The sequence below is a fragment of the Stylophora pistillata genome, chromosome 12 (assembly GCF_964205215.1).
Source record: "Stylophora pistillata chromosome 12, jaStyPist1.2, whole genome shotgun sequence".
NCBI classification, from domain to species: Eukaryota; Metazoa; Cnidaria; class Anthozoa; order Scleractinia; family Pocilloporidae; genus Stylophora; species Stylophora pistillata.
This window is the reverse complement of record NC_142530.1, coordinates 27,017,447-27,035,599: the sequence shown is the minus strand read 5'-3', so window position 1 is coordinate 27,035,599 and position 18,153 is coordinate 27,017,447. Positions and strand designations below refer to the sequence as shown.

The 18,153-nt window shown below is 39.2% G+C and overlaps 1 protein-coding gene across 2 annotated transcripts; it reads right to left on the bottom strand.

Annotated features, from left to right (window-relative positions):
- Nucleotides 1–3,308: 3,308 nt before the first annotated feature.
- On the bottom strand, nucleotides 3,309–18,149 carry LOC111341709 (myc box-dependent-interacting protein 1). 2 transcript variants are annotated; one of them, XM_088741453.1, is made up of 16 exons: nucleotides 18,037–18,149; nucleotides 17,801–17,881; nucleotides 10,810–10,864; nucleotides 10,592–10,686; nucleotides 9,411–9,506; nucleotides 8,766–8,828; nucleotides 8,403–8,450; nucleotides 7,678–7,763; nucleotides 7,123–7,198; nucleotides 6,903–6,994; nucleotides 6,571–6,686; nucleotides 5,986–6,030; nucleotides 5,035–5,261; nucleotides 4,510–4,641; nucleotides 3,981–4,082; nucleotides 3,309–3,527 (listed from the first exon to the last, which is right to left on the bottom strand). In XM_088741453.1, the coding sequence occupies exons 1-16, from the start codon at nucleotides 18,127–18,129 to the stop codon at nucleotides 3,447–3,449; spliced, it is 1,488 nt and encodes a 495-aa protein (XP_088597579.1). In that variant the 5' UTR covers nucleotides 18,130–18,149; the 3' UTR covers nucleotides 3,309–3,446. The 2 variants fall into 2 exon arrangements, with proteins under 2 accessions (XP_088597579.1, XP_088597580.1); XM_088741454.1 differs by lacking the exon at nucleotides 18,037–18,149 and adding an exon at nucleotides 11,179–11,220 and having other exon boundaries at nucleotides 17,801–17,817.
- Between the last annotated feature and the right edge of the window lie 4 nt (nucleotides 18,150–18,153).

The following is an 18,153-nucleotide window of genomic DNA, read 5'->3' as shown; positions in this document are numbered from 1 at the left end:
GAGACCCTGATCGCAGGAACGTAGCTGATGACCCTTGACGGGCGACCCTAAAAGCCGGAACGGCGGAATGGCAGAATGGCGGAATGGCGGAAAATGACCCCAAATCCTAAAACACGGAACGGCGGAAAATGACCCCAAATCCTAAAACACGGAACGGCGGAAAATGACCCCAAATCCTAAAAACCAAAACCAAACCATAGGATCCTCGACCGATAGCCTCTTCTTTGTCTCGCAAATGCTTCCACTCGAATAATGGTAAACCATGACAATCCAAAGATCCGTCTGAATTACACTTCCCTTTCAGAAAGGGCAATTTAAACGCCATAGAATTGATGATTTGCAATTTGTTGAGGAACAGAAGAAATCCGCTGAACGAATTGGTGAAATAGCCTCTTTTTTGTTTAGAAAGTTTATTTCTTCGCTGATATGTAAGCCGTAAATTTCACAATAGGATGGTGGTGTTTTGGACACCTGGTCGCGAAGAAATTCTTCAAATTCTTCTTGACGGCTTCCTTCGGCTAACTTTCTTTTGTCTTTTCACGCCATGAGAAATTCCCACGCGCGTGACACCCTGCAAACCTCGCTTCAACTAGTGTTACTCAAGTCCCAGAACTTATTCGTGGATGAAAAAACGCTCGTATTGAAGGGCTCGTAACGAGGGCTTGCTCTCACGCTAGTCTAAGTTTGGAGCTGGGGCTGAACGTTGTCATATTTTGAGAAGCCTGAAAACGTTCCTGTGATGTTCTCACATTTACAAGCATATGAGATATTATTGTTTCAATAAATCAATACAGACGTGACCAGGAAACGTATCAAAGTTACAATTGTTTATTGTAATGTGGTATGTCGAGTTGGTTTTCACATGCTGTGCGACTTTTTATGCCGCGACTAAAACTCATGGCAAATTTTGCATAACAAAAGGTAACTAAACAGGTTAACAACGCGAAAACGCAGCTATCTTTCATGCATAATGGTTCATTATTATTTATACCACTCAGTAAAAGAAAAAAATTAATAACACTTAATTTTAGTCACGCGTGTTATCGTCGTGGGGATAAATGAGCCAAGCGCTTGGCGTCTTTGTACAAAATTTGTGCAACATGCCCTGCTATCCGTTCCGTGTTTTAGGATTTGGGGTCATTTTCCGCCGTTCCGTGTTTTAGGATTTGGGGTTATTTTCCGCCGTTCCGTGTTTTAGGATTTGGGGTCATTTTCCGCCGTTCCGTGTTTTAGGATTTGGGGTCATTTTCCGCCATTCCACAATTCTGCCATTCCGCCGTTCTGGCTTTTAGGGTCGCCCACCCTTGACACTGTGTGGCTGCAGATATTCTTTTATGTATAGTGGGCCTTGGTTATTCAAAGCTTTATAAATTAAAAGTAACAACTTAAAATGGACGCGATAAGCCACAGGAAGCCAGTGAAGATTATATAAGGCGGACGAGATGTGGTGAAACTTGGGAATCCTAAAAATTAGTCGAGCAGCGGCGTTAAGCACCTTCTGAAGACGCTCTGTCTGGTACTTGGGTACGCCAAATAAAAGGGAGTTGCAATAGTCTAAATGCGAAGTCACAAATGCGTGAACAAGAGTCTTCGTGGACTCAGGACTGAGGAATTTCCTAATTTGGCGAATTTTATATAATCCATGAAAAGCTTTGCTGCAGATCTTACCAATGTGAATGGACATGGACATATTGGAGTCAAACCAGGAACCCAGGTTTCGAACACTGTTGAGAGGCTGAATGGTAGAATTACCGACTGTGACGGAATCAATTGCGATTTTTGATAATTGATGGCGGGAACCAACAACTAAGAATTCGGTTTTAGAATCGTTAATTAACAGGCGATTATAAATCAACCACCCAGCCAGCAAGATGCTTAACCCAATCTTTCGTCTTCTCAGATCCAACCTGGCTGATCCACTTTTACCAACTTCAGGTCGATGACCAATCAGACAAGTCTGAAAGTCTCTGTGCTTTCTCTTTTGCCTTGTCTGAGGTCTGCGAAACGGTTGAGAGTCTTCCCCCGGTGTGAAGTGTGCAGGCTTCACCAAGATGGCATTTGCTAGGTGTCTAGAAATCTATGCAAAGCAACTTTTGAAATTTCAATAAATTATGGAAAATTTTTTGCAAAGTTTAAGAGCAAAAGATATTGGAGATCCTGCACCAGCCAAGATCTCAGCAAACTTATCAAGCTCAGGAAAGAGGCATGATAAATCTCCCAGTGAATCCCTTCTGGTGGGTTGTATCTACCTGTGCGTGCACAGGAATTCTGAGGGGACTTTTTTTGTTGCCGGCATATGCAACATATAAGTGTTTCAAATATTATCTTCACATTTTACCAAATACAAACAAATTTATCACATCACACAAAAACATCTCCTGACTGTGGCCATTTATTTAGCATTTGTCTCTATCAAGGGCACACAAAGTAAAATAAAGCATTTCTTGTCCCTACAAATATTTCTATTGATGAACTATTTCAACAGTGTTAATTATACAAAATAATATGAATAACTGTACAGCCTCGTGATACATTTGAGGTCTCTGGTATCTCTGCAATGGTTCTATTGAGCATTAATAATTTAAAATAATAAGGGAAAGAGCAAGAGAAAAATTTCCTGTGGGATCCTTGCTTTAATAACTGCACTATACAAGTAACTCAGATGATTTAAATTACAGTAAACTCACATCTACACTCAAAAAGGTTTTCCATATGCATAGCTCAAATGTGGAATATTACACCAAATTCTTGACCATGTTCAGCCGAGTCACATTCACCTTGCACAAAGCTCATTATATTTCTCATTTAGGAAAAAACATTTTTTTTCAACTCTTGTCTCAAAGCCATGACAATATTGCAATTTTGTAATTCAAGTATTAATGTGATTTTGCTCGGGCAAATTTAGACTCGCATCTCTTTCAAAATGGATTGTTGCCATAGAGGTGAATGCCTTTCTTGACTGTCCAATGTATGGTACATAAAACAAATTGTAAGTTTTTTCATCATAGCAATTTCCCTTGGGGTTAAAATTCATGATTTCAAACTGGGTCGTGGGTCCCTGAATGCTGTCAACATGTACATCTATTGTCTGTGCTACCTGTCACAGGTAAGTATGTTACAATGCAAGGACTGAGGTTTCTACAAGGAAATATCTAAATGTGGCAAAGCTACATGTACAATTTTGGGAATGAATTAAGGTAACTGAATTGAGAAGAAATACAAAATTTTCCCTCGGTAGACTTTTGCAAACAATCAATCACCTCAAAAATAAGAAACTGACATTAATGTGTCATATATTAACCACCATCTTGTTTCAATGACATTGTATTTCAAACAAGCCCAATAAAGAATGCTTTGTACATTTATTAATGACAGGACTGGTGAATAAGACATTGTCACCAACTATACTCATAAATGGGTCCTCTTCACTTGAACGAAATTATCCATTAAATTTTTTTTGTAAAATTTGCAGGGAAAACACCCTTAATTCCACTCAGTTCTAAGATACCCAAGAGCCAGCCCTCATCCTGAAGGAGGAAACAGATAAAATATACCAAATTAGACAGGTAATTAAGTATTGAAAAAAAATATTGAGTTTTGTTTCCATATAGTCTTAGCATACATGAGCAGGTTCAACATGCGACCATACCTGTAGAGTCTCCCATACTCCCATAAAACAAATCCTACAAAATTGAAGACTTGGTTATCTTGAGGGAGAAAGGGGTGAGGTGGTAGTAAACTGTTGGTAAGTTCTTCATCTGGATGGTTAGTTACCTTGCCCATACCCTTTAAGAGAGACATTGTCAGTTTTCTCTTCCTAGTAAACTCAAAAGACACCTTGTGGATCTGCCAGTGTTTCTCTACTTCTCATCGTTGTCTGTTGTAAGAAGTAGCCTCTCTCTTACTTGAGTATTCTTCACTCAACTGATGGTAAATTAATGATATGAAACACAACTGAGATAAACAAAGTTGATAATCACCTGTTCCTCTGGATCTTCAAACTCTACAACATTTATGATCTCTCCCTTCTCAAATGACAACTCATCATCATCTTCAGCTACATATCTGTATGCAGCTCGCACCTAAATGCAAATAACAATTCACATTCATTAGCTCACTCTGTTTCTATGCCATGCAGACATAGAGTGACATCTGTGTGGCTGAGCCAGAAAAACAAAAATTAAGTTTTTGGAATTATGTAAGTTTAAATAGAGCCTAAATGCTACCATGAGATGGCTTTGAAACATTTTAATTTCTCCCTCAGATTTCTTCTGTCAATAGTAGTTTTCAATAATTTTTATTGTATACCCCTAAAGAGGGCACATTTTTTTTGCAAAGAAGGCATATGCTGCCCAATCTAGGGAAGGTGTTTAAGATTGTAATCAAATGTTGAAGCCATCAAATTGGAAGATTTTCAATTGTTTTGTTGCACAGTCTATGCTTTCCTCAATCACACTAACTACTCCAATATAGCAGCTTAAAATACTTGGGTAGAACCTTTTTCTTTACCTTGTAAAGAAATCCTGGAATTTCAGTTCCACTACCTTCTGGCTGCTGCTGCTGCTGTGTCTGTGCCTGTGGCTGAACAGGTTCTGTCTGCGAGGCTGAGACAGGTGCAGCCTCTTCATTAGATGGTGAACCCTTTTTTCAAACAAAATTTTCAAATTACCAACAAAGCAATAAAAATGATGTCTGCAAACAGGTCAAGGAGGCCTTTCCCATGACAGTTCACACCAAACAACCAAATCATAATAAATATGCTGTCAAGCAACCAGCATCCTTAATCTGATGAAGACTGTAACATGTTGCGTGGCACATAAAAGGTTCAGTCACTAAAAGTCTTTTGGCCAGTACCGCCCCACCTCAGGGAGCTAGGCCAAGGTAATGTCCACAATGTTTTGACCACTGAGATGATGAATATCATTGTCGATAAGAGTACAGAACACGCTAAACCACTGTTGATTTGTTGATTGCTCTTACTTAACTCTTGTTCTTAACAATTTTTCCAAGTAATTAAACTGTCCCAATACAGACCTCTGTGCTTTCAGCTTCTGATTGCGAAGCCCTTTTCAATGGCAAAGATGGCACTGGAGATTTCTCTGGTACTTTCTTTTCTGTATTGTCCACCTGTGATTGTGGGGGTGCAGGTCGTGCAGCTGGCACTGGTGCTGGCTTGGGTTTCTGTTGATCATCTACGTGTGTCACAGTCTCCCCACTCCCATCCAGTTCATCATGGTCAGACTGTGTGAAGGGGTTTAGTGCTGGAAAATGAATGCCAACTTCATTTTAAAAGTCACATTAATTTAGGCCTGGCAATGGTGCTTATACACAACATAGCCATACACCCATTTAAGTCCAGCAAGCAAAGCAGTCTGACTAGCTTTCTTAGGTGCCCGATCTTTCCTGAGCACCTTCATATTTATTATAAATACAAACACCTCTGGAGGTACAACATTTCCAAAGCAATAAACATTTGCATGAAGAAAACATCTACACTGCAACTGAGGAAAAAAACTCAGTGTACAACATTATCAAAATAATAATTATAATACCTTTTCCATTGTTTTAACTGTCTAGGAAATTGAAAGTTCATTATTAATTAATGGTAGACAACTCTTTGAAATCTAATTATAATTTACCTAATGTCACAACAGTGCAATAAAATCTTCCCAAGATAATTGTAGACTGCAAAGGTAACTGTTTGGGATGAACCCTTCAGGAAGTATCTTTGGGTTATTAGGGTTACTCATACTAAAGAAACTATTCTTTCTAAGGCAGAAATCCTTTTGACATCCATTGCATTAACTATGAATTTTTGTGAGAAAATTACACCCAGCTCTCCTTTCAATTACTACTAGTAACAAAAGATGGGCATTTCTGAAGTACCCGCCTTTGAGAATTTGCTTGAAAACAGTATAACATTCAAAATAGGATTGAAAGTGAGACACATTCATTGGTACGTTGACTAAAAATTGAAAAAAATACCGTCAACTCCATCTACTGCTTTTTCAGCTTGATTAAGTGTTCCATCTGAAAGAAAACAAAACTTGTTTGTTTTCATTGTTTTGGTTATGGTATAAATAATAATAATAATAATAATAATAATAATAATAATAATAATAAATAATAATTATAATAAATAAATAATAATTTAGCAATGGACATTCCACTAGGTGGCTCTTCCTTGTCCACTGTTTCTTGATCGAATTGGAATTTGGAATGTTGGTTTTTGCAGAGGGAGGAAAACCGGAGGACCCAGAGAAAAACCCTCAGAGCAAGGATGAGAACCAACAACAAACTCAACCCACATGTGACGCCAGGTCTGGGAATTGAACCCAGGCCACAGGGGTGGGAGGTGAGTGCTCTCACCACTGTGCCATCCCTGCTCCCAAGCGGCATCCCTGCTCCTTCATGTTAAGTTTGAAAGCAATATTAAAATATCTGTATTGAAACAAAAAGCATTTATTTTAGTGAATTAACAATTAAAAGCTATTCTAAGTAATGGAATTGAAATATATTCAATATGTAATGTAACCCAATGTTGAACTGTTATTTCAATGCCACCCTTACCATCACTGGTTTCTACAGGGTTAGCTTCCTCAATGCATGCTACTGCATCTCCACTCTCTGCATGTGACGAAGTTGTTTGAGTATCCATGTCATCACTGTCCGAGACTTGGTTCTCGCTTGAAATTGAAAAGGTAATCAGTTAAAATAAACTATTGCTTTGTATGCATTTAACGACGAAACCTGTATGAGTCAGTATTGAGGGTTTGGTGGTGTACAGATTTCATTGTAGATTATGTAGGAGAGTGAGTTGAAAGCTTTCATTATAAAGTCAAATATTTTCTCTTGCTCTGATTTAAAAAAACAAAGGAGTTTACTAAGAAAACATTACAAACCTAGCTACTGGGTAAGGTCTTTTAGTGGTGTATGTTCCAGTTCCCATATCATGAATCAAACCATCCATTAGATCATTCATCTGAGTTTTTGTCTGAAACAGTATGAAGTGATTAGTTTGTAAAGATGATAATCAACTTTATGCAGATTTCTATCCTTTACAGAACCCAACACTCCAAAGCAAATTGTAAAGACATGTTTACTTTTTATTACTAAAATTACCTTTGCAGCTTCTCTATGGAATACTCCTTCAGCAGTGAATATACTTTGGAATGATGACACATAAAAACCAATACGACTGAAAATTAAGGAAATGTCACATGACCAAGTTTTATTTTCAACTTTGTAGTCAGGTTCATGAAGTTAAAAAAAAGATATTTTCTTAGTAATATCAGTAATTAGTATATACTAAAACAGTGGAAAGCATTGAAGGTGCGCTCTGATTGGCTAGTCAAACTGCGAATATCCTTTGCTATTTACCTCCAAGCAACTCGAGAAAAAATGGCGTCCCGGTTTGCATCCGTGACAAGCAAAGAAATCACTCAAATTAACGACAGTGGTGTATATTATCTCACTGTTATTATACTAAAACAACTATTCACCTCAGTGTCAGTGGTTAGAGGTGGATATTTACCGAGCCGCAAAGCGGTGAGGTAAATATCCACCACTAACCACCTCCACTTCGGTGAATAGTTGTCAAATATTCTAAACTTCCCTTCACAAATTTCACCAAAACTTATCAATGATCAAATTTAATTTAAATGACTTTTTTGTTACCTGTCAAATAAAGCAGGTAATTCTTCATATAATTCTGCATGAAGTTTTGTATACACAGATTTTGCTTCATTGTACTCTTCCTCTGCCTAAATTGGAAAAAAAAAAATTATTATAACAAAACAAAGTAAAGCGCGTGCTCTGATTGGTCAATTTAGTGTCCCCCATTTGCCCATGGCTGTACGCTGCTGACGTGAGCAAATGAAAAGACTATTTTTCCGCGCGCGCTTGTTTTTCTGGTCGCGTAAGATTTGTTAAATAAAAGGGAACTCTTTAGCTACAATGTATCAATGTTATGTTATAAAACAAATGGTAAACACCACAGCGTACACTATTGAGTTATGGATGCACTTGGGAGGTTTGCTAAGCACTCAAGAAGCTAGAGTCGCTCTCGGCTATCGCCTCGAGCGACTCTTACGCTTCTTTCGTGCTTAGCAACCTCCCGCATGCATCCATAACTCAATAGTGTACGCTGTGGTGTTTACCATTTGTTAATTAGATACTTACTAGACGATTTACAAAATTAATCAACTACATATTGATTTGTTTTATCATTTGAGTTCACAAATGAATGTAAATTGGCCACGATAGACAGTTTTTAAAGCTTACGTTTGAAGTGTTAGCTCTTTGTCATTCACTCTGATGAAGGGCTTAATGAAGCTTGAAACATTAGCTGGTTACAAGTGAAACACAACTAGAGAGGTCTGGAGTAAAAGTGAGACGATCACCTGTGCAAGCTTTTTTTGATCTGCTGCCTTTCCTTTGGCTTTTAGCGTCTATAAAAGAAACCAAATTAAGTCTCAGACAAGGTAGATCAGCAATTTTTATTCTTCTCTGAGGTGAAATAGACAGAAGAAAGAAAAGGATTCAGAACTACAGATTTCTCTAAACAGGTACATTCAACAGAGCTTTTTGTCACTGTTGTCCTGAAATTATCCCAACAAAATTAAAAACTTCAATGACTGTTTAAAATAAATTTCGTAACCAATGTGCCACTGATCAGCAAAACATGACCCATTGTTTTCTACCTATAAACTGTAATTCAAAATTTTTTTTTTTGGTATGTCAAAACTATATCAACAAACACTTGCCTCAAGATTATGTCTGTATCGATCATAGTCCACAAGTTTTCTACCTCGTTTATTTATTCTGGCCTGGAAAGAATAAAAAAAATAAACACATCCTTCCAGAACAATCATGTGAACACATCACTTTTATTTTTAAAGAAAGAAATCAAATACAAATTTTGTCTTACATATTGAATGCCATCAAGGCAATCAAGGATCATTATATATGTTGCAGAAGTCAAGCATATTTTTGCTCAACCTTTTCATTTAACACCCTTGGTAACACGAGTAGGGCAAATACATAATTATGAGAGAATGAAAACTTATACCTAAACTGACAAGAGGGAAAAAGATTTATCTTTATTAACAGTGCATATCTTTACAGGCATTTAAAAAAACAATGAAACTGCTTCTAGAAAGTGGATGTTAACATTGATCCACAGGACTACATTTATACAAAAGATATGACAAATGACTCAACACATATTACCCTACATCATGCAATGTTATGAACACATCAACTATCCGTATATAATTTACAACTAATGGAACATACAAACACTCACAGCTAATAAGTATGTTGACACAATACACTGGAAATGGTACAACTTACAAGAAGTTCTGTTGTTACAATACGATAAACTTCAAGTGTGCATTAACCGAAGATACCTTTATATCGGGAAACTGGCTCTGGTATGCGGTAAGAGGAATAATAACTTCATCGTCCATTTTTTCTACTAGTTCAGACCACTGGCTGTGTAATTCCTGAATAAATTGTTGAGGGAAAAGACACAGTTATTTAAATATACTGGTATTGAAAAAAACTGTAAGTAATTACACTACTTTGGGGCCAGTAAAATGGCTCTCTGCTCCTGCGAAGGTGTCTACGGTGTCCGCGGAGAATTCTTGCGTCTTCTGTCCTAACATTATAGGAGCGTATACCAGTCTTTTAAGCAAGACCCTCACAACAACATTCACCCTCTCCACAAGAAGCCAAAACCCCTCAATTACCAAAAGATCAGTCACTACCAGTGATGCCAACTCAAGAGGACCAGCGTGGACAGTCAAGCACATGCCCTGTGGTAACATCAACCAAGGCCCAGCCTCCAAGCGCCACAACCAACAAGCCCCAACCAGGTGAACCTGTGACCACATGGGCTGGACGCGTATCACATCCCCCTGCTTACTTAAAGGACTATCATTAAATGCTCTGATCTGTTAAACAAAGGAGGCTGTAAAGTTTTAAGTAGGACATTGAACACTTCAGAGTTTTTCCAATTGCTGCTCATGCTGTTGTTTTGTTCGGGCCAGTTTTTCATGCTTGTGCTATACAGTTTCTTTAAGGAGAAAAGGTGTCATGGTATGCCTGTGGTCTTACATCATGTGACTCGCAGAAAACCATGTGCTTCAAGTTGTTGTTCTGAGGCGGCCATTAAAACCTGTTATCTATTGCCTTTAGAGCCTTTCTTTGGTCTTTGGGACCACTATAGTTACACTCGGAAATTCCAAGAGACAACCAGAAATATTAATAGCAATTTAAAATTATGCTGGCCAATAAAAGTCCTCTGAAAGTCTTTCATATGAGGGACTTACATGTAAGTATCCCGGGTATAAACTTAAACCCAAACAGTGTAATTTCATTGTTTTAGAAAAATGGTACTTTAGTGCAATTGCTGATTAGCAATCTCTACTTTACAGAAAACTGCTCCACCCAGAATGTGGTTGCCATGTTACCCTGAACATTTTGAAATTAAGTTAAGCATCTTATTTAGGGCCAGCATTCAGGCACTGATAAAGATACTCTTGCAAAAAATTAGAACTGTCAAAATTCAACAATTCTAATCACAAACCTCTAAAAGTTGAATGAGTTTATCTCTTCCTGGCCAATCAGGTTCATACACTTCTCTCACTGCATCTCCGAATGCATCACTAGATACTAACATTGCTATAAGAAAAGAACAAACAAGTCTAAGTCAAACACCTCAGACTGTATTCTTAAATGATTAAACACCTCTAAAGCTCTCTGATTCATAAAGTCATGTGAAGTGCCAGTTTTCCATCATCTCACCTTTGATACATGAATAGTAATTTTTCAATTCTTTATGCAACCTTTGAGCTGCACCCTACAAAGTAAACAGAGCAGCAGATAATGAAGTATATTAATAAATGAAGTTTAACAAGGGCTTACCAATGGCCAAATGATTGGTACGCTTTCAGGTTTGGCAGCAAAAAGTTCAAAAAACAAACAAAATGACAAGCCAAATTACCTGGCTTGATTTGTGACATATATCCTCCCCTAAATATGTACAGAGGGAGACATAGGGGGGTTCTGAAGACCACAAAACCACAAAAACAAAATAGAACAAACACCACTTCCTCCCAAGAAAAATTATCAACACACCAACACCATGATAATAGTCTAAGTCTCAGGGTTTACCTGGTCTGGTTTCAATCCTCTTTACCCTATGCTGGTCTTTGGCTGGCATGGAATGCATGTGGTAGAGGTCCAGAGGTCACAAGTAAAATATTAATGAACACAGCCTGGGGTTCATTAGCTAATGTTTGTTAAAGATTAATTTGGATGTATTGCTTATTTTGTTAGACAATTAACAATGGGTTATAAAAATCTAGTTATAAAAAGAGTTTAAGAATAAACTACATCACCACAATGATGTATTTCACCAAACATGGTTGGTTTGAAATTACAAACATCATTCACTGTAAGGTTTGAGAACACCAAAATGCAAATTGTTCTTCACCGCAATACTGCATTAAAAAACACTGCAAACCCCGATGTCCCCCTCTGTACGCTTATCTTTAATTTTTTTCAGCACAATTCATTGATTAATAGCAATTCAATCCCAATATATCACATTTAAAGCAGCAGATGATAACAAATAACAAGCAGAAATTGATCATCTGTTTCAGTCTTTAGTTTTACCTAAAATTTCGTATGGTTTACTGATGTATGCAGTCTCTGTGCCTGAACTTAATACTGTGCAGCGGCTCCTTCGTAGATGTCATAAACACAGTTTTATATCCTATGCTATAGATATTTATGATTTGCTTGAGAAAACAGATAGGTCAACCTCAAAGAGGATTTATTTAGTTGCCTGCCTACTCATCCGCTGTACAATTTGTTACCCAAAGTTAAAGAATCTTCCAAACATTTGAGAACTCAAACAAGCCTACTACCTTGTGTCAACACAGAACATTTCAAAGCTAGTTACATTAATGGAATGTATTTTAAATATGCTTCTGTTTCATAACTTTTTAATTTATAATTTAAACATGTAAATTTAGGTATGTATTTTTACTTGTATATTCAATAAAGACCCAAAGAATAAAGACCTAAAGTTATTATCACAGGTGAATTTTAGTGGAAAAAATTACAACCAGCAAAAAATTTAGCTTTAAATAAGGCTTAAACCTAACGTTGGTATCTAGGAGGTGTAACGTTATTGTCACGCAATCGCTTGTTGTCATGTGACTCTTGTTAGCCAATCACGTTAGTCTTACCTCGTGCCAGGATTCGCTTGCACTGTAAGTTCTTCGTTCTATTAAACATTAAGATTCCAACTACCTTGTGATAGTTTATTTCACAGGAATCTCAACATGGTGTCAGGAGTCTTCTTTTAAATTGCCTTCGAACTCCTAAAACCTTCACGAGCGACCTGTAATGCGAAGAATTTTTGGAAATGCCTCCACCGCCTGATGAATCGGACGCCACTGGCTCAACACAGCAGATCGCTTCTCTGACTTTTACTACTAACGTACCTCCACCAGGACGGCTGGAATTAAAAGGCAATCTCACCGAGAACTGGAAGAAATGGAAACAAGTTTGGGACGCCTACGAAACCGTCACAAAGCTAAACGAAAGGGAAAGTAGATTCCGTGTAGCGACTTTCATCACCTGCATAGGTCCCGACGCGCTCGAAGTACACAATGGCCTGCCCTTTTGCTCAGATGAGGACAAACAAGACATAAATGTCGTTCTGAATCTATGGAAGTCCCATTGTATTGGTCAGACAAATGTTATCCACGACCGTTACAAGTTCAACAATCGCAAACAAGAGTCTCACGAATCGATCGATGTTTACGCTGCGGCACTGCGAGCGTTAGCAGCAACGTGCGAATTTGGCAAGTTAAAAGCTGAGATGATTTGCGACCGCCTCGTTTGTGGAATCACCGACAATAGTGTTCGTCGAAAGTTGTTGCAAGAGCCTAAATTATCGCTTGAAAAGTGTTTGGATATCTGTCGATCAGCCGAAGCCACCAGTGCTCACCTCAAGGTTATCAGCGGGCAGTCACCGAGCACAGGCACACCAGCTGATATTGTCAATGCAGTAGACAAGCGGAAAAGGTCGAAAGCGCCACCCAAACGACGCAGCGCCGGTGAGAAGCAAAAACAGCCCTTACCCAAACCCAAAGAAGATTGGTTAAAACGTTGTAAACACTGCGGAAGAAGTCACGCCAAGCAACGCACGAAATGTCCTGCATTTGGAAAGCTGTGTAGTGCATGCAATAAACCCAATCATTTTGCTGAAATGTGCAGGAGTGTTTCTAGTAAAAACAGCCGAAAACGGAATGATGTTAACATGGTCACCTCTGAAGATTCCTCCGAAGAAGAATTGCTGTCAGTATCCTTTGATTCACATGAAGGAAATGTACATGCAGTCGATGAAGACAATTTTCCTGAGAAGAAAATATTTGCGACAATGGAAATTGCAGGAGCAAATATTCAAATGCAAATTGACACGGGTGCCTCATGTAATGTTTTACCTCAAAAATTTGTGCCCTCAGGAACACTCATTACTGAGACTGACCGTACTTTGAAGATGTATAGCAAGTCTACTTTGCCTGTCTTAGGAACATGTAGAGTGAGCATGCGTAACCCAAAGAACAGCAAGAAGTACAATGTCGAATTTGTTGTTGTGAAAGGCAATTATACACCGTTGATTGGATCTCGTGCTTCTCAGCAAATGAATCTGGTAACAGTTCACCAAGAAAACATTCAGCAAGTTACCACCGACGCTCAAAGTCTTACCCTGAACCAAGTAGCAGAAGAGTTTGGAAATGTGTTTAAAGGACAAGGCTGTATGCAAGGAAAACTGCACCTCGAAATTGACGCAACAGTCACACCAGTGATTAATCCACCTCGTCGAGTCCCGTTTGCACTCAAAGATAACTTGAAGTCTGAATTAGACCGGTTAGAGAGAATACAAATGATCCGGAAAGTAAAAGAGCCAACTGAATGGGTGTCAAGCCTCGTAGTGGTGGAAAAGCCGAATGGCAAGTTGAGGGTTTGTATTGACCCAGTCCACTTGAATAAGGCGCTGAAGCGATCGCACTATCCTTTACCCGTAATAGAAGACGTCCTTCCTGAGCTATCCGACGTCAAAGTTTTCAGCAAAGCCGACCTTAAAGATGGTTTCCTACACATTGAGCTTGATGACGAGTCATCCTCATTGACCACCTTCCAGACACCGTGGGGACGCTACTGTTGGAAGCGTATGCCCTTTGGAATTTCACCCGCTCCCGAGCTGTTTCAGCAAAAGCTTGACCAAAACTTAGAAGGGCTACCCGGTGTACACAGAATCTTTGATGACCTGCTTATAACAGGAAAGGGTCCTACCCTCTCAGCAGCAACTCAGGACCATGATAAGAACTTAAGAGGTCTTTTAGAAAGATGCCAAGAAAGGAACATTAAGCTCAACAGGGACAAGTTCATGTTCAAGTGCTCCCAAGTTCCATTTATCGGTCACTTATTGACTAGCGAAGGATTGAAGCCTGACCCACAGAAAGTAGAAGCTATCTGCAACATGCCCAAACCGGAAGATGTTCAAGCGGTACAGCGCTTTGTTAACACAGTGAAGTACCTCTCAAGGTTTTTAGAAGACCTGTCTGATATGTCTGAGCCCCTCCGCAGACTTACACATAAAGGTGCTCCTTGGAAGTGGTCTCAGGAGCAAGAAGAAGCCTTTACAAAGATCAAGAAAGCTGTGTCCACTGCTCCAGTGTTAAAATTTTTCAATCCAAATGAGCCAGTTGAGGGTGAAGGAGATGCCTCAGAGAAAGGAATTGGCTTCGCCCTTATGCAAGAAGGTCAGCCTGTAACCTATGCGGGCAGATCTCTCACGAAAGCTGAGCAAAACTACTCACAAATCGAGAAGGAGCTACTTGCACAAGTCTTTGGCATGGAGCATAATCACCAATATGTATACGGCAGAAAGGTTACCCTGTGGACAGACCACAAGCCTTTAGAGATAATCGCCAAGAAACCTCTGGCTGCAGCTCCAAAACGTCTACAGCGTCTTATGATGAGATTAACGCAGTATGATGTGGAAATCAAGTACAGATGTGGCCCTGAGATGTATCTTGCCGATACACTTTCCAGAGCGTACTTGCCCCAGGAACACCACCCAGGAAAGGCAGATCAAGAAGTGGAGAGGATCCATTCTGTAAATTTCCTATCAATATCTGAGCCACAGATCCAAGAAATCCGCGAAGAAACTGCCAAAGATCCTGTCTTGCAGACTCTTAAAGCAACGATTCTAAATGGTTGGCCTAGCCAAAGAAAGGAACTACCTCCTGAACTGCATGAGTACTTTAAAGTCAAGGACGAGTTGGCGACACAAGATGACATTATTTTCAAGGGTCCCAAATGCGTCATCCCGAAAACTCTAAGACCCAAGATCAAGGAAAAGCTCCACCGATCCCACATCAGTATTCAAGGTTGTTTAAGAAGAGCCCGTGAAGTGGTGTATTGGCCCAACATGAACAGAGAAGTGACAGAATTTATCTCAAAATGTGAAACCTGCAACACCTTCCAGTCTGCCCAACAGAAAGAGCCTCTTATTTGCTATGAAATCCCACAGCATCCTTGGGAAAAGGTTGGTTGTGACATCTTCACATTTAATAATCAAGACTACCTGTGTACCGTCGACTACTTCTCCGATTATTTTGAGATTGATGAGCTACGCAAGTCAAAGACAGGTGCCACAGTGATTGGAAAGCTTAAGAAACGTTTTGCCACCCATGGAATTCCAGATACATTCCACAGTGATAATGGTCCACCCTTTTCTTCAAATGAGTTCTCAGCCTTTGCAGCAATGTACGAGTTTGAACACGTCACCAGTTCGCCGGAGTATCCGCAGAGCAACGGCAAAGTGGAAAATGCAGTTAAAACAGCAAAAAGCCTGATGAAGAAATCTGCTAGTACAAACTCGGATTTTCAGCTTGTATTGCTAGATTGGCGAAATACACCAACAGAAGGTATGAAGAGTTCACCAGCACAACGATCGTTCAGCAGGCGCACAAGAACACTGCTGCCGACCTCGAAGAAACTCTTAAAACCCCAGTTAGTCACAGATGTTAGAGAGAGGAAGTTACAGAGGAAAGAAGTTCAGACACGCTATTACAATCAAAATGTCAAAGAACTTTCCAGCCTCATAAAAGGTGATGTTGTACGCATGAAACCACAAGCCTCTGACAGAAAGCAGAGATGGACAAAGGCACAAGTTGAGTAACAAGTAGATGTCAGATCCTTCGCTATGAGAACAGAAGATGGCAGGTTGTTCCGAAGAAACCGGAGACATCTTTGGCAGTCCAAGGAACCGTTCATGCCCAAGGATGGGGACATTGAAATTCCAACTCCAATTCTGAACAGTCCACCAACCAAAGCCAGCACAGAAACCTTATCAGGAGAAAACAGCACAGGACACCCAACAACACTGTCCAGAAACCAACCAGGGCCAAGATCATCAGCTACCCGTCCAGCCCCATTGACTGAGTGCCAAAAGAGCAATGTGGTCACACGCAGCGGACGCTCTATTCGTCCCCCTGACTACTTAAAAGACTTTGTTCAGACTTAGATCTTTACATTTATTTCTTTTTTTTGTTTACTGTTCGGCCGAGTTTGTGACAAACATTATCATTGTGTTTCTCAGATTATTTCCGTGTACACCTGTGCGAATATTTTTTATTGGAACCGTTCATTGTTTCATTTCTCTATAGTTCCAGTTGTTTCTTAAGAAAAAAAAAAAAAAGAAAAGAAGGAAAGGTGTAACGTTATTGTCACGCAATCGCTTGTTGTCATGTGACTCTTGTTAGCCAATCACGTTAGTCTTACCTCATGCTAGGATTCGCTTGCACTGTAAGTTCTTCGTTCTATTAAACATTAAGATTCCAACTACCTTGTGATAGTTTATTTCACTGGAATCTCAACAGGAGGTATGGTTAAAACCCCGTTAAAATCTTTGTTTTCTCCAGGATTTCTTTTTCTAAAATTTACTCCAAGGCAGTTCTTAGGGAAGATCAGTTCATTATCTATCACTTTCTTTTTCATTTGAGCACAAGTATAAGATTATGAAAAAGAAAGCTCTCTTACACTGTTAATTGAGATATGTAAAAAATTTGCATGACTGAAGTGGTGCGAGCTGATCGTATGGTAATAACACAACTAATTAAGTTGTTGTGGTCCGAATATTTAATTGAAAAAGGCTCCTTCCAACTGTATTGATTTAAAAAAAAGAAATCTGTCCCACAAAGCTGAGCTCTTTATTCCTTCATGTCTTTTTGGATCAAGTTCATATGCATAATTATGTAGCTCAAAATATTAGTGCAATGTACATCAGCCCAAAGCTGAACTACAGCTTCGCTTGTTAATGTCGATTGTACAACTCTACATCATAAGTTTGTAGTATTGAAGAGTGCTAAAAACCAATCGTAGGTAACTCCCTCCTGGTTCTTCTCTCCCATTTTGGATCAAACTTAGAAACAACTTACAGTGTATATAAAGGAAAAAGCTGATCACTTGTTCCGTCAATTGTTCGAGTTTTTTGCCTTCCCATATTCATCAAAACAAATCCTGTTATTATCACATCACATCATACTGGAATAAAAAACATAAATGAGGGAAACATGCAGCTGAAGGCAAAGTTCTGTACTAAGAATACACACGCGTATACAAGCCCGTATTTTTTTGATATCTGTTTATACGCACGTGCATGTAATTGCGATTGTTATTTACTTCTGACACCAGTGGAGGCTCCCGTTACCTGTTGTTTATTGAAGTTGATTACAAACTCATCAAATGTAAGATCCTTTGTCTCGTTTGCTTTCCCAAGCTTTTGCATTACCTAGAAATACCAGAAACACACTTAAGCATGGCAGTAACTTACAACGCGATCACTTCCGATTGGCAAAACCACCACCCTTTGACATCCTCTAGGGATAACTATAGCTTCTCAGATACTAGTAGAACGAGGCTTGAAATAAAATGCTATTAACTTGCCTTTTCTTGGGCACGCTTAGCTCTTTTTGTGGTAATGCTCGCCGTACGAGCCAAAAAGCTCTTCTCAGAACTTTTATCCGGTTTATCCGCCATCTTGGCTCTCTAATTTTTCACCGC